This window comes from Charadrius vociferus, unplaced genomic scaffold (genome assembly GCF_000708025.1).
Source record: "Charadrius vociferus isolate BGI_N301 unplaced genomic scaffold, ASM70802v2 scaffold39, whole genome shotgun sequence".
Classification (NCBI taxonomy): domain Eukaryota; kingdom Metazoa; phylum Chordata; class Aves; order Charadriiformes; family Charadriidae; genus Charadrius; species Charadrius vociferus.
In genome coordinates this window covers 4,443,487-4,469,635 of record NW_009650188.1, presented here as the reverse complement: position 1 = coordinate 4,469,635, position 26,149 = coordinate 4,443,487, and the positions used below count along the sequence as shown (strand labels likewise).

General features: G+C 40.9%; 1 protein-coding gene across 1 annotated transcript in view; it reads left to right on the top strand.

Annotated features, from left to right (window-relative positions):
- The window catches only part of XPR1 (xenotropic and polytropic retrovirus receptor 1), a 102,937-nt gene that overhangs the window by 60,701 nt on the left and 16,087 nt on the right, over positions 1-26,149 (top strand). The window contains exons 2-9 of the mRNA XM_009892838.1: positions 5,803-5,904; positions 11,659-11,882; positions 15,817-15,966; positions 16,377-16,460; positions 16,966-17,047; positions 20,575-20,762; positions 20,994-21,173; positions 25,102-25,267. Of these exons, the coding sequence (XP_009891140.1) occupies positions 5,803-5,904; positions 11,659-11,882; positions 15,817-15,966; positions 16,377-16,460; positions 16,966-17,047; positions 20,575-20,762; positions 20,994-21,173; positions 25,102-25,267 (1,176 nt within the window). The remainder of the gene's footprint in view (positions 1-5,802; positions 5,905-11,658; positions 11,883-15,816; positions 15,967-16,376; positions 16,461-16,965; positions 17,048-20,574; positions 20,763-20,993; positions 21,174-25,101; positions 25,268-26,149) is intronic.

Below are 26,149 nucleotides of genomic sequence, written 5' to 3'. Positions count from 1 at the left end.
AAAGGTATTTTGAAATAGGTTTCATTTATTCTGAGTTAATTGTTAAAACAACAAAATGGTGAACGAAAACTTGAGAGAACTTGTGTTGGTGACCAGCAGCCAACAGTTCTCTCCTCTTTCCCCTACTTACACATAAACGCTGTGTGTGCAGGCAGTACCAACATCATTTGCTCCAAGTGGTCATTTTTTATTACTAGATTTAGGGAAATAATTTAATAACCAAATCTAATTTGGGCTAAAGCATTCATTAAGTGGGGAGCTGACCAGCTCATCCGTGATGGTTTATAAAAGTAGGTCTTTTTCTTCAGTTTTTGCGGTGGTTTTTTTTTAATATTAACTAGTGCGTGAAGCTTCTTTCTTGCTGATTTTATAGTATTTTAATTCAAGGTCCACTTTTTGGTTGATGAAATAAATTCCAAGAGAGATGCACACCATTACATCTGTATGTACAATTTGCAACTTGGAAGTTAAGGTGGAATAACATGAATGCAAATGTTGCTTATTTGCAAGTAGAGTTGGCTTCCTTCCTCTTCCTATAGCAAGAATATGTCCTAGGAAGAAATTTCTGTATCTATACTTTAAGTACTTAAAAGTTTTTCTCATACAGAATTTTATTTGCCACAAGATTGGACATGAAAATGCATGGTGCGTAATTAATTGATTGGAAGCCTTTAGCGAGTGATCCAATTTGCAGCTGACCCAGGCGCAGCTTTCTGTCGTGAGGAAGGGAGTTGCCTTGCGGAAGAACCTTTCCTTTGGAAAAATACCCCAGTAAACATGAGGATGACGTATTAGAGGTGTAAAGGTAATCTTCGTCCTTGCATTTGTGAACCACACAGTTTGATTTTTAGGTGTAAAATTTTTCCCTGTACCATGTCAAAGGTTGGAAAACCGTACAATCCTGGTGCTGGAGAACTGTCAAGGGTATTAGAAAATTGTAATGGTTGGGTAGATGGACAAAGCTGATGGGGGTGTGGAGGCACATACACATTTTCATTCTAGTGACCCACTTTTTTAGAATTTTGAGAGTGGTAATAAAAGTGGCCTTATTTTTTAATTTATTTTTTTTTCTGTAATATGCCATTGAGCCTGGAAGTATAAGCAGCTACTGTCTTCGTAGACCTGGGAACAAGAAAACTGTCTTTACAATCTTGTTAATTTTTCAGAGCACAGTTCTGTTGTTGCAGACCTACTTGAGCCCTGTGTACAGGGCTTTTAGTTAGTAAGAGGCCGAGGACAGGGTATAGAAAATGTTAAAAGTTCAGTCTATTCAAAATGGTGCTGATATTAAACTTATGATCACCTGTTCAGTATGATTTGATGTGCTTAATGTCAATGTTGAGTTTGACTTTTTTTTTTTAGCTGAATAGATGGCAGTCCTCCTGATAAACAAAATTGCCTCCTCTCTAGCTGAAGTGTTGAAATAACCTTACTCAGATAAAACTGTTTTGTGGCAAACAGAAGGTGATTCAGAGAACTACACCTGTGCTGATCTCATAACAAAGCTAATTAATCTTTTTTAATTGAATTCCCCTTAAAATTCAGCATGACAAAGACCGAAGGAATTTTTTTTTAGTGATTACTTTTAGAGGGCACTGCTCTAACAAAGAAAACTTACTGTGTGTTTTCTTGCATGGAAGGGAGTAAGCAGAGCTGCCTGGGACGCCAATCATTTGTTTATATACTACAGCTGCAGAAAATGAGAAATTAAATGAACATTTGAAAGATGCACTGAGAAATGAGTGCTTGGGACAGCGCAGGAATGTAACTTTCGTGTTAATTTTAGGTGTGCCAGCGTCTGAACTCTCTGGAAACCAGAAAGCGTGGTGAGAGGGGAGTAAATCCAGATTGCTGCTGGTTTACCACTTGGCTTTGCAAGTAAAAGCAAGACCCTTTCAGGCTTACTATGTTTTTTTACTCACAGCAGGCAATTGCATAGGAAGATGAGGTCAGGAAGCTGCAATATTGATCAGGCTATCTTCTTGGCAGCCTTGTTCATGGCAACTTCGTAGAGCTCAGGGTAAATGGAGTACTAGGGCTATAGAAAAAGAACAAAAGGAAGGTTACCGCTGGCCCTTCTTGGCAGCAGTAGCTGGATGCCTTTTAAAAACAGCTTCTGTTGTCATGGAGCTTCTGAATCCAAGGCCGGTTTCTGGCACTGTGATTTTTCTCATGGCAAAAACGTTGTCCTGTCCTAGCCTTGGGGGGAAAATAAATAAATAAAGGCAGTAGCCTTGGCAGCACTTGTCTATTATTGCAGCTAAATGACTGAACTGCAGTGGGAATGGTACCAAAGGGAAACCTTTTCTTCACAGAGAATCCTGATTTTTAAAGTTGGCATCCACAATGGTCTGCAAAATATCTTTTGTAAAGAAGGTGTTTGACATTTGGAGAAGGGGTTTGAATAGTTTATATAGAACTTGCTTTCCTCTGAGTCAGCAGTGTTTTCAGGTTGAAATAGAGGCCTGAATTCCTAATCTCAAGGTTTTTGGAAGGTCTTCCAGTAATGGTTTGTTTGTGTTTTAAAGCCTGTTTTCTTCTTCTAAACCTCAGATACAGTCAAACAGTTTAACACACTTATTTATCATTTCCTGCGGTGGTCAGTAATGTACAAAACAAGATATTTATAAATTTATTTGGCATTGATTATGTTAGTTTAACAGTACATTGCTTTGCTGAGCTTTTTGTTATCTTAAGTTTTGATTGCGTAGAAGTATTCATGCTTGACTTCATGGACAAAAAGTATACTCTGCTTCCTAATGAGATTTTTTTTGGTTGTTTTTGGATAGCTATTGTGACTGAAGTTTAAAAACTTGCTTGGTTTTACTTTTGCTTTGTGAACTTACTGAAACCTAGAAACAAGTGATGACAGAAGTGGTGTGGTGTTCCTGAAGCAGGAAAGCAGTAAGCCCCTGTGCTTTTATTTCTACATGACTTATTTTTAAAGGCAGGAAAGGATGATTACCCCATGTCAGAAAGGATCTATAGGTAAACTCTTCTGCTAGAGATGTGTAAACTCTTTGGGCTGAAGAATTTGCCCTTCAGGTCCATCCTTAAGTCAGCTCTGTTTAGATACTGCCTGATCACTGTTGTTTGAAAAGTTTTGGGCAGCTGGTGTATAAAATCTCTGCATCTTAAGTATTGCATAGTAATTTCTGTTGCTTCACCCGCCTGTTTGTGTTTTGTCCTCCTGCGCTGGTGGCTGTTGGGTCAAGGATTAGGGCTCTCGCAGGCAAGTTCAGATTGGCCTTGCTGGTAGGGCCCCAGGGTAGGGTGTTGCAACTGCTGCGAACTCCGCTGTTAGAAATTACCAGCCCCAAAACAGAGTTGTTTTCTGTCCTTCTGGTGTTTTAGGCTGCCTGCAAAGGGGGATCTCTGTTGATGCACTAAGCTGAGCAGTACGTGTGTGTGGTTCTGCAAAGTCTGCGTCAGGCCGGCGACTTCGAGGAGGGGTGTAATGACACCTCCGGGCTGCTGTGGCTTTTCTCCAGCAAAGAAGAGTTGGAGCCCTGTCATTTTGGGGTTTGTTTGCACAAGGGAGGTAGCCCTCATCCTTGGGAGTAGCCGCTGATCTGCAAGTATAATCGTCGGATAATCAAGGGACCCTGGGAGCCAAAACTTGCGAGCCTTTGGAGCCCTTGCACATTTTTTTTCTACAAGTCCTTGGATGGTGGAGTTGTAAACACCAGTCATCTGTGCAGGATTGAGAGGGTTTTTTTCCGCTATTTCATTCTTTAAAGCGTTGTCAAAGTCCAAAAGAAGACAGACTTCTTCCAACGTTGCCCCTGCAGGCTTGCTTTGTTATTTGCTCTTTCTATACAACCCCCCTAAAACATCAATATAGTGTCTGTAGGGTTATGGTGTTTAAGATGAGTGCCGTAAACATAAAACCCAGGAAATTCTAAATGATAACAGTTTACATTTGATATGTAAATACTACTTTGAGGTTGGTTTTAGCTAGAAATTAATGCTATAAGAAAAAGAGGGCTTTGTTATGACAGTCCAGAGTGTTTATCTGCTAGTGAGTGAAACTTTTCTGTAGGCACTTGTCATCTCAATTTAATAACATGTATTTCAAAATCTATTTCTTGACCTTATCAAGATGGCAATAAAATTTCAAGTTTTCCTTTTTGTAGTAATGCTAACCTTTTCTAGTGTGTAAGACTGCATGAGAATTCAGAAGCTGTAAGTATGGGGGGTATGAAGAGTCTGCTTTATTTCAGAATTAGGAGCATTTGGGACAGATGATTGACAGTGCTAAAATTTGTAATTATAGCATGGACTCTGTAATTTTTACTCATTAAACTGATTTCTTAATTATTAGAAAATTCATTCTGTCTTCGAAATTCTGCACTTCTGGAGATGGTGCACTATATTCCTTATAATAACAAAGTGACCAAATTGCTGCTTTAATTGCAAATTTTGACTTGAATTACAGAATTTACTTAGCTCTTCCAAGAGAGTTAAAACAATCACAGAGGAGGGAGGGAGAAGTGTGGACTTGGTGACAATTGCCATAGTTTAGGCCTCTTCCTTTAAACTTTGCTTATGACAGAGAGATTTTATTTTCCAGGGAGGAAGAAGGTAGTTTCCCCACAGTTTCCCATTTACTCACTGTGCAGATTTTAGTTTGCTGTGGTGCTACGTTTGTATTTGAAGGATGAAAAGGGATGAGAAGGTTGGAATCATGACTGAAGCCAGTGAGTCCTTCTGGAAGGTCATATGAAGCCTTCAGTTAAAAGCTTGGTACTTTCCTTCTAAATACAATTGTTTGCTAATCTGGGATGAATACTTTTCATGACCAGCTTTGTTCTTCAAGACCAGTGCCTGTGGTAGGTGGAACACGTATACCAATCCCAGCACAAGCACACTGCAATGGTGGGAGTGCTGGAGCATCTCTGGGGGAAATGACTGACAAGCTGGAAAGGGCACAGCATGAACACGCAGCACTTGGCTTTGTGCTACAGTAAACCCAGGGAAGAAAAACCAAACCTCCATGATAAACCCCGATCTTTGTTAAAGAGTTTTGGTCTCACTAAAGTTTGTGTTGGACAACTTGCCAGTGCCCAAGACTGGAGAGCGGAACAACTTCTGGGTGGATAAATGTAAGAATTTAACCCTGACATAGAGCAACGGTAGCATGTTGAGGGTGGTTATGCTGCTATTTAATCTACTTTTGGTTTGGTTGGAACATCTTTGCCTGAGCTGGCTCACTGCATGGTTGCAGAAGTGATGTGGGAGGGAGGAGGGGGACCACCCCTGCAGTGGCTGTGTGGCTTTGTGGTGGGTTGACATGGCAGCAGAGAGGCGGCTTCAGGGTGCTGGAGGCAGCAGAGTGGGCAGGTGGGAATGTGGCATGGTGTTCCCTTTCCACTGGTGTGCAGCTTTAGGGTGCGTGACTTTGTAAGCATAGGCAAGATGCCTTTTTAAAAAAAATTCCTGTAGGTACAAAGAGCAGTTGTAATCCAGGATGGCCCTACAGGCGCAGTCACACAAGCTGGGTTAGGAGGTGGAAAGCAAGCATGGGGGATCTGCAGTAACACTGGCAGGATCAGAAAAGATGATGGGAATGGTAGTCAAGGTGCAGTTCTTCTTATGCGGGTTTTTCCCTCTCTATCTTGGCGCAATTCTTTTTACAGCCAAATATGTGTTCCCTTGGAGCCCTTTGGACTTGATTGTTCTTTCTCTGCATGACAAAGGAGGTGGATTTACTCTGAAGAAATATTTCCATGGCAGCCACTTAGAAAATTGTTTCTATGTTCTTCTGTTACAACTTCCTTTTTTTTCTATTTTGTTTTATAGACACAGATGAGGACACAGTGAAAAGGTGTTTTGCCACGTTTGAAGAGAAATTCTTCCAGACCTGTGAGAAAGAACTTGCCAAAATCAACATTTTCTATTCAGGTAAGGTGCTTATTTGTGTGTATTTGTGGAAAATACAGCAACACAAAAAGAGTCTGAAGCTCTCAAACTTTCAGAATAACCACAGTGGTCATGCAAGTCTACCATCAGGTAATGATAGGGCAGGTTTATATGGGAAACTGCTCTGGTTTAATCACAGATGTGGAGCTAAACCGTGGTATTTGAATGGAGGGAGAATGAAGGGCAGGTGATTTCATTGCTTTGCATTAGCATCCTGTTGAACTTTATGAAGATGCTCTTAAACGTAAATGGCAGCTTCCATATAGGGTACAGTTTCTCAGTTTAACCATGGTGACAGTCTCCTGTGCGTGTCTTAGGCGTGCTAAGCTCGCTAGCTGGTGTTTCCTGAGCTTTTGCAGGAATAGCTGTCATGGACTTGCCTGTGTATGGTAACTTGACCATCTTGATGCGTCCAACAAACTTTTAAACACTTAGCTCTTACGCTCTTGCAACTTTCTGGGCTAGATCAGCCAGTAGCAATTTGTCATTGGCTGTGTATAAAATCCTGTTTAGTAAATTGAGTAAAAATGTAATGGTGGTAAGAGTAGGGATTCCTAGGGGTCGTATTTCAAAGTGCTGTTGTTTGTTGTTTTCCCTGAGACAGTTTGCTTTCCCACCCCGTGTTTTGAAAATAAACTTTAGAATGGGATAATCAGAAGTTCACCCTCTGATATTGCTACAAAAGGCTTGGTAACAGTGTTCTCCAGTTCCACCCACCATTATGCTTCAGCTGGTTTTCAGCCTCTTTTGGTAAGGTTTAAAATGGGTTTTCAACTGGAAGAGGGTTTAAATATGGATACAATGATTCATTGACTTCTGCTATACTTTCCCTTAACATGTTGATTTATTAACTTGGTGCTATAAACAGGCTTTTGCAGCACAATATGGTAGCCTTTTCTATTTCTGATTTTTATCTGGTAACAAAGACAAAGTTGAATTGCGCAAAACATTTTAATAACCATCAGGCGATGACTTTATTGCTAGCTGTTTTATTGCTGGCAGAATCTGGGTCGTGAACACGAGTACCTAAAAGCATAATAGATGCAATAACTGTGCACTGCAGCTTTTGCCTCTGTTCAGCCTCCATCTAGGGAAGTAAACCTCTCGGGCTGGCGGTGCCAGCTTTTCTGGCTCTCTGCAGCAGTGGTGTTTTGCTACAGCCAGAGTGGGTGCCAGGACAAGGGCAAGGGGCAGTCTGTAGGTAGAAACAATATGTTTTACTGGGCTAGCTGGGTTTTACACTTTAAAGCCATTTTTCTATATGCAATTCATATGAACCTAACTCAGAACAGCTGTTCTCAGTTCTGTTTCCCTGTGAGATCTTCTGTTTCTATCCCAGATCTGAGGTAAGGCTTTTATGCTCAGAAACTTGTCTTACTTTTCTAGTTATATCAGCTAATCTAATAAGAAGTCCTGTGTACTACAAGCTAGACTCTGTGGAGGAAGTTCTGTCAATTCAGATGTACAATACAGATTATAATTTTCCTTAATGAGGACCTGCTAGCACACGTGCACCCACATATACGCACCCATTCCAGCATTGTTTAAAATGGCATTAATAATACAGGGCAGGGTTTTTTTTCAGCTTGCTGTCATTTCAAAAAGTTATAGGAGAGAATACATGTAATTTGAAAATCTCTTGCGATAAGATTAAAATAAGTCTTTTATTTGCAGAAGAGCGACGTGACTTTAATAGTATGGAAACACGTTATTAGGGTTATTCATGTTAAGCTACTTCAAGAAATGTTCCATCGGTGATTCCTCTTCTTCATCACATCAGAAATATGTCATGTTGGACACTATTGTGACTCCAGGCGTGTGTTGGCTTGGACCATGGTACATCCTGTTTATTATAGGCTTATTATATGGCTTATTACATGCTTGTCGTTATGACAATAAATACTGTTCATTTTCAAGAAAGCTAAGCTTTCTGTTGATCTCTGCTTCATTTCCTCGTCATCTTTCCCTGTGCTGAGGGATCCTCAGTGAGCATTCCCAGGGTTTGCCAGAGAGCATGGACGACCCTGTTCTCTAGGGATGTGCTGATCCCACACCCCAGCTCCTCCCCAGAGCACTCGGGGCTGGAGTGCCTGCTGCAAAATGCCTCTGCCTTTCGCTGCCTGCTCACGTTGTCGGCTCTCATCAAACATAGCCTTAATTCCCCAGACCGTTATCTCAGCTCAGTAGGAAGGAAAACTGCCATTAACTAAATCTGATTTTGATAAACAGTTTGTGATTATTTGGACTATGCTCAAGAAAATCTGTACTCGTTTGAAAGAAAAAAGAATGGCAGTAAAATTTTCAGATAGTTCCAGCAGACAAAAGCCTGTTCAAGTGCCAAAATTTTATTTGTGGCCAGTTTTGGTTTGTGTTTGGGATCTTCTAGAGGTGAGGTTTGTTTTATTTTAAATCAGCATCATCAGGACCTGTTTGAGCTACTGTTTAGCTAGTAACATTTTTGTGGTTAATGTAGGAGCTGGTTTTATTCTTTGTAGGAAGCCGTGGCTTTAACTTGGTAAGCAAAATACTGAACATGACATGTGCAAGTAGGAATAGGAAGGAGTGCTCAAAGAGCCTACCTAAAATGCCCTGAGCTGGGTAGATGTGAACGAGTATGGGCTGTTCGATTGCCTTCTGCCGGTAAAACAGCTTTTGATCACGACCGTGACCGTGTAAGCTGGAACATGAGGGGAAATTTTACTAGCTCCTGGTGTTACAGGTTTTTAATGATCCTTATGTGTGAACTTTTCTTTAAACTTGGAAAAGAGTCAAAACCAACTTGGAATTGAATAGTTGAAGTGATAACTTTAGACAGTGGTTTTTATTCAGGATCTAGAATGAATTTTGGGGCAAAGCTGCTTCTTTATTCCAAGCATTTTTGTTGAAGTCTGCCTTCATTGGTTTTAGATTTCTCCTTAACCTTTGCTGTAAGTTTACATTTGAGCCGAATACTCAGTGGGCATCAGGTCATGCAAACTGCTGCAACACAAGAGTGGTTCCAGTTTCTAAGGTGTGCTGCTTTTTTCTAACTTTTTTTGAGTGGCGTATTTTTTTGAAAAGTGACTTTTCAGAGTGCTAAATTAGTGATAGCGGTGAATGTATTTTCAAATATTTTGGAGTATGTTGCAAACTGAGAAATTAATTTCCGTTCTGCTTTGCCATTTCCCCAGGCAATTCCCCAGGAGGTTTTAGGAATAGCAGCACACGTTTTGTCTTATTTTGCTTCTGCAATGAATCTTGATGATAAAATCATACAAGATGAAATGACTTGTGGACTGGAAAACTGGAGTCAGTGCGATAGAGTGCGCAGGAGGGAGAAGAAGGTGGCAGGGCTGCCAGTTCTCAGGAGCAGCCGGTCATTACTGGACTGGTTTGGTTGTCTTTAAAGCCTCATCCTCAGAGTACTGTGGTCCTCTGCTATGAATGGAGAGGGCTGTATGGGAGACAGCACATGATTCTTCAGCAGTGCATAATTAAGAGGAATGTTCGCATTTGGAGATGATGCTTTTTTTTATGGATAGTGGTTTGCAAACATAAACCTGCAGCAGCAGTTTTATAACTATTTCAAAATGTTTCTTTAAATATTGTGTTATTAAGCTGATGGATTTTAAGATTTTTCTGGACATAGGGACAATGGAACAGTGCTTTCAATGGAAAGGTGTAAATTTAAACTCTTCGTTTATTTAATAATTTGATCTAAAATAAATCTCAGTGTATCACCAGATGGTTAATTTGAATATAGAGTGTGAACTTGTAGGTTTCGTTTATGTGAAGGCTTTTGATTCTAACAGCTACTCTAAAAGATAGCTGTTACTTCTTCCCAACAGAGTTCCCAAAACGGGAAGAGATTATTGTTTTTGCAGTCTGACCTTGTGTGTGTTAAATATTATGTGGTTGTAGGCTGTGGGCAGACGCTTCTCACTGTGGGCTGCATTGCCTCTGCTCAGTGGAGTCTCTGCAGCTGTAGCAGTTGTCAAAGAGTTGTCCTTTCCTGTCTTTTTAAAACCTCTTGCTTTAATAAAGTTTATAATTAAGAAAGTTGTAGAGAGTTTCAGGCTCTTCTGTACTTGATTTTTCTATGTTGATCCCCATTTTCTGTTGGGAAAGGCATTCTCCTTCTGGAAAATATCATGCAGAGCACAGTAAAATTATTTATAGAGGAGTTTTGCTCTTAAAATTAACCAGAATTTAATAAGTCTGAGGCAAAGGTCAGAGTTGCTACCGTAAGAGTAAATCTTACTTTGCGGGGGGCAGCTGAGCATTACCATTAAGTTGTTATGTAAGATAATAATGAAAACCATTAAATTGACAGCCAGGAGACTGTTGGGCAGAACTTTGGGTTGTGGTTTCTGATGCGGTGGTGTGTGTCCTGCTGGGTGGAGGTGGCTCCAGCTCCCAGCCATCTGCTCCAACACCATGAACCTGCTCGGCATCACCAGTGCCCAGGGTCTGCGATGGTGCTTATCAACAGAGACGCCGAAGCTGTGACTGAGACCGTAGAGGGGGGTGAAAAAAGCCTGGATGGAGCTAGTTGTACAGGACAAAGAGAAAGATAATGGTGTCAGTTATGCTGGTTTTAGCATAAAAAGTTAGTTATTTAGCCAAAAAGATGGTTTTTTGAAAGTACATAAAGCAGCATGTTTAAAGGAACACCTTTTTCACACTTGAGATGTGAGGAAGAGAGACTGACTTGTTCTGAAAGCACATCAAAATAATATTTAAATTCAGGTTGACGGTCCCTTTAATCAGTAAATAATGAGGCAATGCTTCTAACCTGTGTGAGTCTAAACTGAGGAAGAGAGGCATAAAATTATTACAGCGGATCACGTACAGCAGCTAGTAGTGTTGTAACTCCTGATCAAAGCAGAAGCTGTGTTTGTCTGTCACCGGGAGCTTGGCAGAAGGGTTGCGTTGCTCTCTGAGCTCCAAAATTCAGCGTCACATTTGATGTATGTTTTTTTTTTCTTCCCCTTTGATTTCTTTGGTGTCATATAAAAAGATAGTAAGCGTAGTCAGTAGCGGGTGCACAGATATGAAAAGCGCTTTGCTTACTAACTGTCAAGTTTCATAATATCGTCTAACAGGTTTTTATTCTAATGCTTTCTGTGCGTTTGCTTTATTTGAGAAAGGCGAGCGGCTTTCCTTTGCGCGCAGAGCAGACGTGTGGTCACTGCTTTGGTATTTGGACGAGACCCTATCTGCCTGGCTGCCTCCACCTCTGGCTCTGCCAGTGTGGGGAGGCCTGACCCTGCGTCCCCGTGCTGGTTTATAGCCCCCAGGTACAGGCGGCAGCTGCGCAGGTTGAGCTTCTTCCATCCCTAATGGGTATTTGTACAGTCCTGGTACGAGCATCCTCTAGAAATCAGGCCTGGGGTGGAAGTTGAGAGGTCTGAGTTTGTTTCTAATGTTGCTTTAGTCCGTGCTGAAGGGACAGCCCCTTGATTTTAAATATATTAATTAACACCTATCTGAATTAATGGCTTTTTTTTTTTGAGAGTGTGTATGTTATACATTAAAACCTTTAACGAGAAGCAGCTTGATAAAAGAGAAATATTCAGTGATGTTGAATTTAAGTGGGGGGAAGGCCATGCCATAGGTTACTCAATGCAGTGCTTTTAACCTACAGGCACGTTACCGGAGGAAAGGTAACTCTTACTTTTTTGACTTGTGCTTTTTTCGAGATCGGTCGGCAAGTTGCTACCCACTCATCTGACTTTTTCCTTTCCTTGCTAACAGAAAAGCTTGCAGAAGCTCAGCGCAGGTTTACTACTCTTCGGACTGAGTTACAGTCAACGTTGGATGCACAGAAAGAAGCCAGCGGGGCTTCCACGCTGCAGCGGCGCAGAAAGCCGGTCTTCCACCTGTCCCATGAAGAGCGTGTCCAGCACAGGAATATCAAAGATCTGAAATTGGCCTTCAGCGAGCTCTACCTCAGCCTCATCTTACTGCAGAACTATCAGGTACCTGCAAAAAGAGGTGGTTTTACAAAGCCACGTGTGTAAAGGGCTCTGTGCTTTGTGTATCCTTGAGTTGCCTCATTCAAACCAGTTTTTTATTTCTTTTTTTTTATTTTGGGCTCCCTAAACATTTTTAACGAAAAGGCAGATGCCTAGCAGCTAGCAGCCTACGCCTTCTTGCTTTTTGTTGAGCTAGAAATGCTAAGCTGACCTGCAGAAGGACCTTCCTCCTTCTTCCTTTTCTGGGCTGGCTGACCCCAGCACCCTTGGCCCAGGTGTGGCCAGAACATGCAGTCGCATTGAGACCTCCTTCTTCTGTAGCGTGTTGTTCTATGCAGGGCTGGAGCTGGCAAGTTGGGGAAGAAGCTCTTTTATCTAGTGTTTTTAATGAAACTTGAAATGCTAACATACTGTTTCCTCTTGGCGTTACCATGGTAGTGACTGTGACCTTGCTATATCAGAATTTCTTGTTAAAACATCCATTTAAAAAGAAATGTTTTTAATTCTGTAGGATACAGGCGCGTTTGCCTTGAAGTATGAAAAAACCAAATCTTTAGTTGTACTTGGATTTCTGTCATGAAAGGCCATGGTAAATATTGCAGACACTGATTCTGTTCCAAAAACCTTGAAACAAAAATCTAAAACTGTTAAGATCTTTTTTGCGGGGCTAGCTCGTTAGTGTTAAATACTTTGAAATGCTTTTAAATGTCTTACTGTGAGAGTTTTTAGCTTGTTAAATAAGAGTGTTTGAACTTAAATTCACTACATCTGTATTTAGATGTACCAGTGCTGTACTGGAGAATTTTACTAAACAAAATTCACCGTAAGAATTACTTGAATACTACTCTCCAGTACGGACAAAACTTAATTCTTCCAGAATTCTGAGTGTTTGTGCCTCTCCTAAACTGATGTTATGTCTTTGAGCACGTGTCTGGAAACTATGAGTTTCTCAATAAAGCCCTCTAACTGTTAGAGATAGTTTCTAATTCAAAGTCCTGGGGAAGGTAGAATCTCTGTAGCTTTTCATGAATGGAGCGTAGCAGTATTGCTTGCTACGATTTCTTCACTTTTTTTTTTTTAAAAAAAAAAAGAAAGCTCTTACCATTAGTTACAAAAACTCACTTCTGAGGCTTGATGAAGAATTTAAATAAGGGATGACATAGGTCATTCCTTTGGAAAATCTTTTCCTACTATTCATCAGTGAAGAAAGGCATCTTGCACACTTATATTTTCATTACCGTAAGTCCAGGTCCATTGTATATATACTAACTATTGATGTAAAAACCATCTGGATTTGATAGCTTTCACATTTTCCAAAAGGAGCAGAGCTTCTTTCTACAATGTATCCTCAAAGAGAGAATGAGAAAAATTAGTTCAAATTGGTCTTGAAGTTGAAGACAAGGAATACAAGTACTAAAACAGACATAAAGTGAAATCCCAGAAAAATACCCTTAATCACTTTTGAACTTAGAATATAAGAACTAGGAATATTCAAGCTCTTGCAATTTTGTAGAAGAAAAACAATAACCTGGTGGGAAGATGATGTACCTGAGGCTTTCATGTAGGAGGTAAAGTGAAGTCAACAGCAGCATTATAACTATCAAACTATGGCTTTGATGAAATGCTGAAGACTTGAGTTGGGTTACTAAGCGAGGAAAATCCATGTGAAGTGAATTCCTCGGTCTCTTAGCAAGTGTGAAAGTTGTGTACGTTCATTCCCAAGGTATACAAACCAAACGTCAAGTGAAACTATATGTTGTCTCCATGGCAGCTGTTACTGTTTAAACCAAAGTTTAAACTTCTGATAAAATTAATTTATTGCTAACAGCAATATATCATTCTAGACTGTGTACATATATAAATAAATTTATTTGAAATACTGTGTTTTAGAACAAACAAATCTTGAGAAATTAAGTATATAGTATTTACTTACATATATACTGTATACAATATAGTACATTCATGGGGCAAATAATGGAGGCTGAATTGGTCTTACTAAACTGCTATGCATTTGCCTTGCTGGTGCATTTCCTAATACACCTGTATATGAGCAAAGATTTTTGAGTCCACTCTTTGATTCTACTTGCTCTTGCATTATATTATTGTGCAAGTTGCACTGTTCGGGTTTTTTTTTTTTTCCACCTTTAATGACAAAACATACCATTAGTTGCTTCACTTCAATGGATTTGATTAGTATCCAGCAGAAATAGACGGCAGGCTTGGAGAAAGCCCCTTGCCAAATAAAAGCATTGCGAACAGCAAGGATAGCAAAACATCTGACTAGGTAAATGATGTTTGACTGTTCTGTTTCACGGTTCCCTCACTGCGTGTTCCTTGTCAGAAAGTACCGCTGTAACCAACAGTGGTTTTATCCTGCACCAATTTGAGGTTGCAGAATTTTTGCAGCCAGGGGATGAAATGCTGCTGGAGAGGTTCTAGGGTGCCTGATGTAACCATGCCCCAACTGGGCAAGGCACACCAGAGTTAGGCTGTTACTGCACACATGGCAGATAATGTGATTTTTAGTGCAGGCTACAGACAAATCTCTGACCAAAATCATTGTTTTGTTGCTATTTTTCATTTCAAATTTCTGAAATAGTGATCTGCTCTCCCTGGGGTGGAATGCTGGCTTTTCCAATAGAAAGTAATTAAAGTCTCTTGTCTGCAATAATGCAGGTTGTTAATGCATTGGCTTCCTGCTCCTGTCTCCCTAGCCTCATTTCCCCACCTATATGGTAGGGGTCTGGTATTAAATCACTCTAAGCGTAATTAGATTGAAAATAATTTCAATGAGTAGTTGGCGCCTCTCCCCAGGGCATTGGATTTTGCTATTTTCTCCGTTTTTCCTTCTAAGCTACTTTCTAAGCTTTGTTAGAAGTGAATCTTGCCATGGTCTGTCTGCGTTTCTGCTGTTGCTTGAACGAAACGCTGAGTCTTTTGAGTGGTATTTTCTGTATAATGAAATGCAGGATTTAAAATGCATCTTTTCACAGTAGTTGCCTATAGTGTGATGAGCTTTGCCTGTCTTAGTTACTGTGCATTAGAAGAGGGTTGGGTCAGGGCTCATATGTAACTTGAAAATCAACCGTTAATTCTTATTTTAATGCAGCATCGTGTGCTTATCTCGACAGACTAGGGAGTTACATCTCCCACGCCTGCAAGCCTAAACTAGTTTTGCAGTCATCATGCAATGTACTCTGTGGAAAAGGATGCTGTTATGGAGATGCACTTGTCTGGATTTAATGTGCAGCATTTAAAACTTGTGAAAGTTTTGTGTTCTCCAGGGATTTCCCTTCTATAATGCGCTTATCTGGAGAATTTGACTTGAAACCAATGTAAAGTTCAAAGAAACTAGAAGTCAGTAGCCGAGCCTTTTCAGAAGGGAAAACCCCTTGAAGGATTTGTAACGGTAGGACAAAACATAGTCTTTCTGCAGTTTTATGTTTTTGTTAAGAGCTCATTACAACTACTGCTAATCCAGGGACCACTTCCGAGTTGCAGTACATGGGACATATGTGGTAAGGTGTACCCAGACAGAAGGAGCGTGTCTTGAAATAACCTAAAGCATACAAGCTTTGAGTATGTCCACAGGTTATTTATCTTCAGTGAGATATCATCAGGAATGTTGTCACTTCCTGCGTTGAGGAGGAACGTGGCAGTGATTTGACTTTTCAGGGAACATGAGGTTTAGGTAGTTCCCTGCAAATAAGTTACCTCTTTTTATGCCCTTGAGTCCCACATTTTTTTCTTTTATTTGCAAGGCATATGTATTACTTCTAATAAAGTAATAACTCAAAAACTTCCTGACAATTGATGCAATAATTTTGATTCTTCTCATTAACTATTCCTTTTTCGCTAGCACTGGAAATATAACCATTTAACTTTCTTGGGAGCTGACTGAGGTTAAAAGCCAGTAACTGTTTTTCCTCATCTGCAGAACCTGAACTTCACCGGCTTCCGCAAAATTTTAAAGAAACATGACAAGAACCTGGAGACGGCGCGGGGGGCAGAATGGCGGGTGGCCGAGGTGGAGGTGGCACCCTTCTACACCTGCAAGAAGATCAACCAGCTTATCTCCGAAACAGAGGTAAAGATGCTAGTCTGGGCACTGCTCCTCTTCTAACTATCTTTTCTTGTTCACTACTGATTCCTACTAGGTTTTGCCCTCTCTATAGCTTGTATTCACCACCAAGACAACCATTAATTGATTTTTGAAATGCTACTGATTTCTGGCACTGCTTACATAAATTTGGGTGTGTTCTTTTCAGCTGGTAACTTTTCACTCTGAAAAGCTCACGCCGGGTTAGCTTGTATTGTGTAGTAACGTGATGCAGCGTGGTGAGCTTTTCGTATATTTATTACTGTGTATTAGAAGAGTATTGAGCCAGGGCTCAAACGTAACTTTGAAATCAGCTGCTTTTTGTGTTTTCTTTTAATGCGGTACCGTGTGCTTATCATTAGAATGACCTTCTGTGATGTATATCTTTATCTCCGTAGGAAGTGGTGACCAATGAGTTGGAAGATGGAGACAGACAGAAGGCTATGAAACGTTTGCGTGTTCCACCCTTAGGAGCAGCTCAGGTGAGAGACTGAGTTATGTAGCGAATCTGCTTCTCCAGCTTGTCGAGGTACCAAATTAGATTCAACATTTGAACAAAGTAGTGAAAATAATTGATGTGAGCATGCTTCGCTAATTGTGAGTGGGGCATGGTCACATAATCTGCTTTAGTTCCGGGAGATTTGGAAATAGCTTACTTACTATTCCTAATGCATGCAGACAAGGTAATGAAGGGATGAGATAAACAGTAAAAGGAAATTTGTGCTAATAATAACATATGCTTAGTGTTTGTGTGGTCTGGAATATTTTTCAAAGGGTGTTGAGATGTGCAAGCTCTGTTTCAACACAGCAACCACATAGGCAAGAATATTATGTAGCATTTTCAGTTTAAAAAAAACTCACTTCAAGAGGAAGAGTGTGATCCGATATCAGAACATTGTATCCCTGATCTTAAATTTAATATGAAAATTAATCTGACTTTGATCACCTGTTTAGCCTGCCTTAATTCCACTGTTGCTTTGTTCACAGCCTGTACCGGCCTGGACTACGTTCAGGGTTGGATTGTTCTGTGGGTTGTTCATTGCACTGAACGTCACTGTCATACTTTCAGGTAGGTATCTTTGGCTGCACCCGTTTGTCAAGCCCTGGTATGGATATGTTCTCATCACGTAGTGAGGGCCTGGAGCTGAACTGGGTTTGTCGGGATGTGCTGGTTTAAATCAGTCTGAGTCAGATCCCACTGTTGCGAGTTACTAGTTCTGCTCAGAAACATGTCGTGAGATGTTAGATACGCAGATTTTTGGACTGTGAACGTATTATGGTTTGTTCTCCTGGTTTCCTCCTTAATCTTTGAGGAATATTCTTGGAGGTACAACGTCCATCTATAAAGCCAGATTTCTGTTATCATTCTGTCAGCGCACAGCCCTCTCCTGCTTTAGAGAGCTTCTCATAGAACTTAAGTTTTGCATGGTACTGACTCCCTACAGAGAATGAGACCAGACATAGAGCCATGTGAGCATCATGCCGCTCAGGACATTTTCATGTAGAAATTTCTAGGATTTCAATGCCTGGTGCCTATTAGTTGAATTAATTGATTTTTTTCTTGTTGGCAGATTTTGGCAAGATTGTTTAAAAGCTACAATAAATTATTGCATATCTCAGGCCTGGGTTTTATTCTGCTTTGCACCTTCTGAGTTTGGACTCTGATTAGAGTAAAAGCCATGTTAGTGCTGTAGATCCAGATACAGCGCTTAATTACAAGCGGCTTTACTAATTGTGTCTGTGATTTCAGTAGTGTTGTAACTTGCTTAAGCAGTACAAAGGAAAAGGCTTAACAAATCATCATACGAGCTCTTGCATTAGGGAAAGCCCATGTCTGTGTTTTTGACTTAAAAGAATTTTTAATCAGATGTTTTTGTAATTGGATCCAGCCATCTCTTGGGATAGAATTCCTCCGTTTGAGAAGCTGTTTGCAGTGCTTTCCTTTTGGTTTTGCTGTGGTAGAGGCAGAAAGTTCACCCTTCTGTGTGAAGGGTCCGTTTAATGTGTGTAAGCTGTTCTTTATTCATCGTATCTTTTTTTTCTGTAGCTTACATGCTTGATCTCTGTGTGAGATGCAAATACGATTGAAGCCAGTTGTTTGCTTTATCTCTCAGTATTAAGAATGAAAAAGTGAAACAGTTGTGAGAATGAATTCATAAAAATGGTTATATCTCTGAAGCAGATGTTACTAAACTAGTGTGAATAATAGGTATGTTTGTATCAGCAGACATGATCTGGTATCTGTACGTTACTTCAGATATTGGGTAAAAACTGTATTCTAACTGCAAAGTGGTTGTTTTTAATTGGATATTAGTTTGCTAACCCCTATGATACTTTTGCCAAATTGTTTTTATGATTTGATTGACCAAGATAGGATTTTAGTGTTGTATGTGTAGAATCTGTGAAACAGCATTAGAACATGACTTCTAATAATAAATCACTTCTGTACCGCCTAACTTTAAAACTGGAACAGCACCATTTTACAGAGATGAGTTCATAATAACTTGGGGCCTATTAAAGACTGCAAATGCTACAGGTGGATCCCACAAGGATGTCGCTTTAAAGGATACAAATTTTGAGGCCTCACTGTTTCTGTGTCAGCTTTCCTAGGTGCCAAGGTAGTGTGTAATTGAGGTTGAAAGTTCATGGAAATGGGCATGTGCTTTATTAACTAGAAACCTATAAGATTTAGTGCTACATCTCAAGACTCTTGTTGCAGTAGTACCCTGTCTCTTGTTTGAGAATTAAGCTGTGATGCCATTGGGCTTGTTACCAGGGTCATCTTCCTCTCTGAGCACCTTATTCAGAGCCTGCGCTTGTTGAAGGCATGAGTTGATCATGTGTCACCTACCTGCTGACTCTAGGAGGGGACTTTGCTTGAATGGGATTTAAGTGGAAACAGTATATGAATAGAAAATCTCTTTGCCTTGGTGCTGTAGTACAGAGCGCTGGACTGGGTCACTCCGGTTTGAGACCTCGTACACCTTTGCTGGGCGCTTCCCTGCAAGCGGGGTCCTTGAGGGTCTTCAGTCAAACTGCTCAGCTGTGGTGAAGAAAATGGTTCATTTAGGAAACACAAGAAGTGAATCAAATCTAGCCTCTGCACTGCGGAAGCGAAGCTGGATAGGGTCTTTGTATCAGAGGAGAGAATATAAAGAAATGCTTTTAGCTTCTGTGTGTTAGTATCTCACCTGCTTGTACTGTTCAGTATCTGCTTTTTCTCCAGAACCAGCTGCTGTTCCACACTGCAATTATGGTCCTCTACTATCCTGAGAGTCCAGAAATAAGATTAGCGAGCATTAGCTATGGAAGTAATATCAACTGTGTTCACCTCAGGATAAATCTTTGTCTGGGTTTTCTCTCTCAAGCAGCACATCCATCCTATTGTGTCTGGTCATTTCTTATTCAGTATTTTTGGGGCTACTCTGTCCTGTTTGGAAGCATCTCTCTTGGTTTTGTCTACAGGTCATTTCAGATTAAAATTTGAAATGCTGCTTTTCCAATTCCATATTTAAGACTCATTTCTTTAAGCTTCTTCAGAGTGTCTGTCGTTTCTGTCCAAAATTTGATTCTATTTTGCCTGAAGCCAATAGTCACTTTGGGTTTTAAATTTAAAGCAACAGTTCTTGAGTCATTGTTCCTTGCCCCGTTTTCCTCCATAATTTTCTGTAGTATAAAGTATACATGCTGAACACATGAAACTTCTTATGGATGTGCTTTCTCTGAAGAAAAGTTTGGAAAACGTGGGGCTGTAATTTAGCCAGGAAGGTTTGCGGGAATAAATTATCAGCATCAATTCTGTAAAACTGCGCATTCTTTTTTTTCCCTTCTTAAAAAGCATGTGGGTGAGAAACACTCGATGAAACTGAAGTTGAGCGTTCAAGTAACTGTATTTTATTTGTGCTTTTATCATAAAACCCATACCGGGCAACGAAGGGACAGTATTTTGCAAAGGGGCTTGTGCTAGAGAAAGCTGCTGCTGTATAAGGCTGCTTGTTGGTTGAAATTAATCAAATTTGTTTCCAAAACCATGAAGACTGAACAAAGGAATCAACAGGCTTTCCAGTATTGCTGCCTTATGTTGGATTTTCTGTTTGGGTGCGGCTGGATATTATATTGCTAGTTATGAATATGTATTACATTACAGTTGTATTGAGTTCAGTGATTAGGCACAGTTTAGCATTGTTTTAAATGCTGTAAATGGTGCTTCTTGGTTTTGTGGGGAGCTGAAGTATTTGTGTATCTGTCTGTTGGGATTTAATCTCCATTAAACCAGAACATTTCAGTGCGTATGGTCACAATTTATGCTAGTGCTGTCCCTCGTGCCTGTAGTGTGCGACAGGGGACATGAGATGCTGCTAATGACCTGACCACAGCAGCCGGAGAGTGAATTTTCCCCAGAATACTCCTAAATCCTCTGACAGCCTAGGCAAAAAGTCCTCCACTTGCTGGAATATGCAGGTGCGTATGAGCATACCCCGTTTTCACGGGGTATAGCCGAGCATCTGAGCACCGGCATAAATCAGTGGAGCGCAGGTTTGCTTTGTGACATGACTTGTGCTATCGCTAAGGTAATTTAATTTTTGTCTTTGGCAGGTGTGGCTTTTATAGATGGACCAAATGTGTGGCCACTGGTGAGAATCTATCGAGGTGGCTTTCTCCTGATAGAATTCCTCTTTCTCCTGGGTATCAACACATATGGCTGGAGACAGGCTGGAGTGAATCACGTCCTCATCTTCGAACTCAATCCCCGCAGCAACTTGTCCCATCAACATCTCTTTGAGGTAAACAGAATAGACTGTAGGAGTGGTTGAGCTGTGCGGCATATCAGGAGGATAAACCCTGCACCGTTTCCTGGCAAGGAGTTCTAATACAATTAGAAGAGGAAGTTGCTGAAGTCTGATTAGATTACAGGATTGAGCACTGCTCTCCCTTTTCTTATAATGAGAATTCATTGTAGGTTTCCGAGCTATATTTTCATAAGGTACCTCTGCTTTTTTTCTTTCTTTCTGTAGATTGCTGGTTTCCTGGGGGTTTTGTGGTGCCTGAGCCTGCTGGCATGTATATATGGTAAATTCACCTACATCCCTATGCAGGTGAATCCACTCATCTTGTACGGCTTCATGTTGCTTTTTCTCATCAACCCTACCAAAACCTTATATTACAAGTCCCGTTTTTGGCTGCTCAAACTGTTGGTAAGTCTCAAACCTGATTTAAATAAATGAATTTTTAAAAAATGCTGACTAGTAGCAGTTAAATATATACAAGCGTCACTAATCTTCAGGAAAGAGAAATGCTTATACCACAGTGTATTCACAGAGCAGACCTGATAAGGTATTGACTGCAAATGGTTGTTGAGCATGGGTTTACAGAAGCAAACTTCTTGCTTGTACCAGTCTATCATTATCGTTGTACTGCAGGTAGCTACTTGTTAATCCTCCTATAGACAGCTGTGTACGCACTTTTGCACGTATAGAAACACTGGGATATCTTTGCTTGTTTTTCCTTAATGTAGTGAAACAGTTTGATTAGGGTTAGAGTGCTCTAAGGCAAGGCTGCATGGATGCTCCTCAGCCCAAACTTGGGTGAGTGCCAAAATTGAGAGGGTTCACTGATGGAGAGGGAAGCCATGCAAAGGTTACTGCTTTTAGAATTATGTTCATGGGTGGTTTTTTTTTTTTTTCCAGCAAATCTGTTTGTGGTCTTAAACTATTTATTTTAGACCCAGCTCCTGTTTTCTAAGTAAGATAAATCTGGTAAATTCAACATAAATATGCGTGCTACTTCAGTGTTCCAGTTATAGGTGGGAGCTCCAAAAGAACAGTTTTCAAACTTGTTGGATGACTTATCAGTTTCTTCCCAAATGGCCGTTTCACACGTTCGTCCCCACCCTGTACGCCCTTTTAAATTGACTTTAATCAAGTTGGTTCCCTCAACACCTTATTCTTGCTGGAACTGCTCAGAGAGCATCAGGCGGAAGATGGTTTGGCTGACTGGAGTTATTTGTAGAATCATTTTAATGCCAATTAAAACAATTAACTTTATCTGGAACATGACAAAGATGAAAACGTACAATCATGCTTCAAGCGTGTGTGCAGGTATGCACACAGCTAGTTAACCTTTGTGCACTTACCTCTGTTATTTGATTTGCTAGCTTACTACTATTTCATTTTCTTCCTTTTTTTGCCTTTCAGCATTCCAACATCTCTCATAGATGTACCTTTAGTCCCACGCCTCATTAGTCTTACTGCTGTCCCTTGGTGCTAGGGGAAGCACTGGAAGTGCTCTAACTGTGTGAGCAATATCTGTGCTAATTTACCTAAATATCTTAACAGGGTAAGATTCTCAGTCTTCACAGAGCTCTTAGGCAGTTTCTAGTACCTGCTGTATCCCAGCTATCTCTAGACTACGCTGCAGTCTGCGATACAGGCATACTTTTGAGTGTGCAGAGGCCAATTCCCAAAGTCTCCTGGGGGAAAAAGGCTTCATCAAAATGCAAGATCACCTTAATGGTGGAAAATGACACAGTACTTCTGACTGTGTGTAATGCGGAAGGGGGAAGGGAAAAAAAAAGAGGCCAGACAAACCACATAAAGAGTAGCTGTTAGGCTTTTTTAATTTTTATTGTATGTAATTGGCCAGCTGGGTGTACTTTATTTCTCCGCGCGGTTGCCAGCAGCTATCTGGGTGAAAGGCGCTTTAAATAGCGCAGTTCTTAGAACTGTGCTTTTCACACAAATTTTGGTTTGGTGAGCGTTTTTCTTCACATGCTTGATATGTTTCATTTCCAGTCAAAATGAAGTCTGACATATCGGGTGTAGCAGAGTGTTACTGGCACCTTCAATTTTTCTAGAACCAAATCAGGAGGATACTTTAGTGTGTTGTAGCATTTCCTGATGGATCTTGGAGGCTTATTGCATCCACTCATGATCATCAACAACTGTTTGTTGGTACTGATGAGTGGGATCTCTTTTGCTAATCCCTGAGGGACTGCAGGTTACATTGAAATTGATTTTCCTCTGAGTGAAAAAAGTTATTTAGCCTGTAGTAAGTTTAATTCCCATGCCAGGCTCTTCTTTCTTGCCTGCGTACTTAGGTGAGTGTTCTTTGCCCCTTTGCTGCCGGATGAGAAGCCCATGAGTAGGTTTGTGTAGGCTGAGGAGAGCGGCTCACCGGGAGGAATCGGATCCGAGCGCAGGGGGATGGCACAGTGTCTGCATGCCCACACTCTCTGCAGGGCGCCGAAATGGCGAAACAACTGCAGGGAGCCTGTCTGTGAGAGGTGAAAATCTAGGAAGTGTTTAGCTCAAATGTCTACTGCCTCAGCACTTATTAAAACTGCAGTAATCAGCACCAGGAAGTCTGTGCTTGGGTTGTGGAACTGTTGATATATAATTGCAACACATTACTTGAAACCGAGGTTCAACTCCAGCTTTTGGTATTTTATGACTTTATTCTTGGGGTCCGTCTTCACTGGGCGACGTTGCAGACACTTCTCAGCTGGGAAGTGAGGAGTTGCCTGTGGTACCTGCCAGCAGGCAGTGCCCTCCGCTGCCAGCACCCTCTGGTAGCTGGGCTGCAACTCCAGCTGTGCCCAGGCAGCGTACGGCACCACTCGGAAACCCCACTGCCTGATGTGTCGGGTTAGGAGGGTTCAAATGGCAGCTCAGGTTCTTGAGGATAGTTGACTGAGATACCAGTACCTTGGCGAGGCTACATACATATCTGCTGACTCGTTGTCTGCTCTAACCTTTAGGTGGAAACTTTCTACTCTCTTAAAAGTTTTATGCTGTCATTGGGTAGTGTCTCTCCCTAAATTAAATAACAATGTGGATTTTATTAGTTTCTTCTTTTTTTTTTTTTCTTCCCAGGGAGATCTATCTGTAAAGCTGTTTTCATGTTTCATTTGCTTTCATTGGTCTTTGTTTCAGAAAAAAATGGCCTGAAACACATAACAAGTATCAGGGAGAGTTGGTAAAAAGGACTATGTGCCTTTTGAAAAGGAAGGCTGGTGTGCCTTCTCTACGTCTGCAGGACCTGTTCTGCAGCTGGACTGCTTTAAGGACAGACCTCCCTAACGGCTGGCCCTGTTTCAGCCTTTGTAATAGGTGCTGTCTTATGTGAGCACGGTGCTTTCTGGGTGAAGATCCATATCTGCTTTATGCCACTAAATCTTAATCCCCTATTTGGCTTTGAAATTTAGGACCAGAGCCTTAAATTGGCATTACAAGCTGATGGGAATGTGTCAGTCCTTTCCTGGGTTTCTGGAGCTGTGTGCCCTTTAAGTTAATAAGGAGAGCAATATAAAAGATCAGTGTTAGCCTGTGCTTTCATTAATTTAAAGGTTCATAAATCTCCGAACTACAGGATGGTGCTGGCTCTTTGAGAAATTGGCTGTTAGTAACTATAACTAACCGGGTAGAGAGAGTTGTAATCAAAGGTAATGGACCATGAAAACTGCCTGGTTTGGAAGTAGCAAAACTGCTGTTAAGGCTTAGAGGGGAAGTGGACTGGGATTGAGGGGGAGCCTAATTGACAGTCAATAGGATTTCCTCTGCCCTTTCTTTAACGCTTTCCCTGCTAGAGGCTTTAGGAGATCCAGCAGTAACAATCTTCGTTCTTACAACTTCTAACATCAAAGAACAACTAATGTGTTAAGTAAACCAAGCAATCATCAGACTAATGGCTATGCTGAGGGTCTATAATCTAACTGACATTAAGTGTGAGGGAGAAGGTAAGTGTGGAAGATGTCGACAGACATCAAAATGATGATCAAAATGAGGAGCACCAGAGAAATGGAGCCGTGTAGAGCTCTTCCACGGAGACAAAGAGTTTCTGTCAAAGAGCTTGGTTGGAGGAGACTGGGCTCTTCTGCTAGTAAATACACAAAAAGGTGGGGGGGGGACATGAATAGTTGTATACAGGAGGAGGAAAGCAGGAACATTATTCGCACTAAAAGTGAGCAGACAGTTATCTTTTCTGTCAGCAGGAGCAAAAGGTCAGCAATAAATCTTCAAGCATTTCTGTTATTTCCATATTTGTTCAATTCTGTGATGTCCTGCCACTGCATTTAGATGTCTTTGATGCTACGTCATGAATTATTCCTTTTTTTTTCCCTGACAGTTTCGAGTGTTCACTGCTCCCTTCCACAAGGTAGGCTTCGCAGATTTCTGGCTGGCTGATCAGCTCAACAGCCTGGTCGTGATACTCATGGATCTGGAATACATGATCTGCTTCTACAGCTTTGAGGTTCAGTGGGAGGACAATGCTGGACTTCTGGCAAATACAGGTAGAATAATGCTGACGACCCATGCAAACGCGGTGAAAATGACCTGAAAAACACTGAGCAAGGCAACTTCATAATCATCTATCTGTTTTGAAGAGGGCTACCGGTGACATAGGAAACTAAAATAATTGGCATTTCTTGTAAACACAGCATTAGAGAGATTCTCCCCTTTCTTACTTCCATCCAGAGAAGTGGAATTTCACATCAGTGTTAATTTCCTAATCTAGTCTTTTGTCCTGACTTGTATATTCATCAATGAACATAGGCACAGCACTACTTGATTGGAAAGAGAAATTCATTTTCCTGGCATTGTTGTTTTGTTTCATAGTGGCTTAACCATGTATTTGCTTTTAGCCTGTTCCTGTTGCTCAGCATGAAAATGAGTTGCTTGAGCTTGTTGACCACAATTTTCTGTGCTGTAGCCTGCTTCTTACAGGCTCCGTCACGGTGCCCTAAAGCAAGAGAGATTGGAGAAGTTTCCTCAGAGCTTGTTAGTGCCACCCCGTATTCAATTAGAGTTTGATGCTGTGATGCCGGGTTGTGCCTGCTCTGTCTCTTCACTCCTTTGTAGCCAGAAGAATTGCAGAGCTGGCATATGAATTTTGACTTCGGCCTTCCCAGTGGTGAAATCGTACCTGTCTCCTCCTGGACTGGGCTGTTGTCTTTCCATTTTAAGCAGTGACTGCTGGCAAATCATGTTGTCTGATGGTTTTGACAGTTGCTGAAAGAATTTGCAGTATGCTTCAATAAGCATCAGTGTTCACTTTGTTCTTCCAATCTGTCTGATTTTTCTCTTCCCTTTAAGACCGTGTTGCAAGTAATTAAATATTTATTTATTAAAAATAAAATAAATAAAGCAACTGAGTGGATAACAACTTGCCTTCT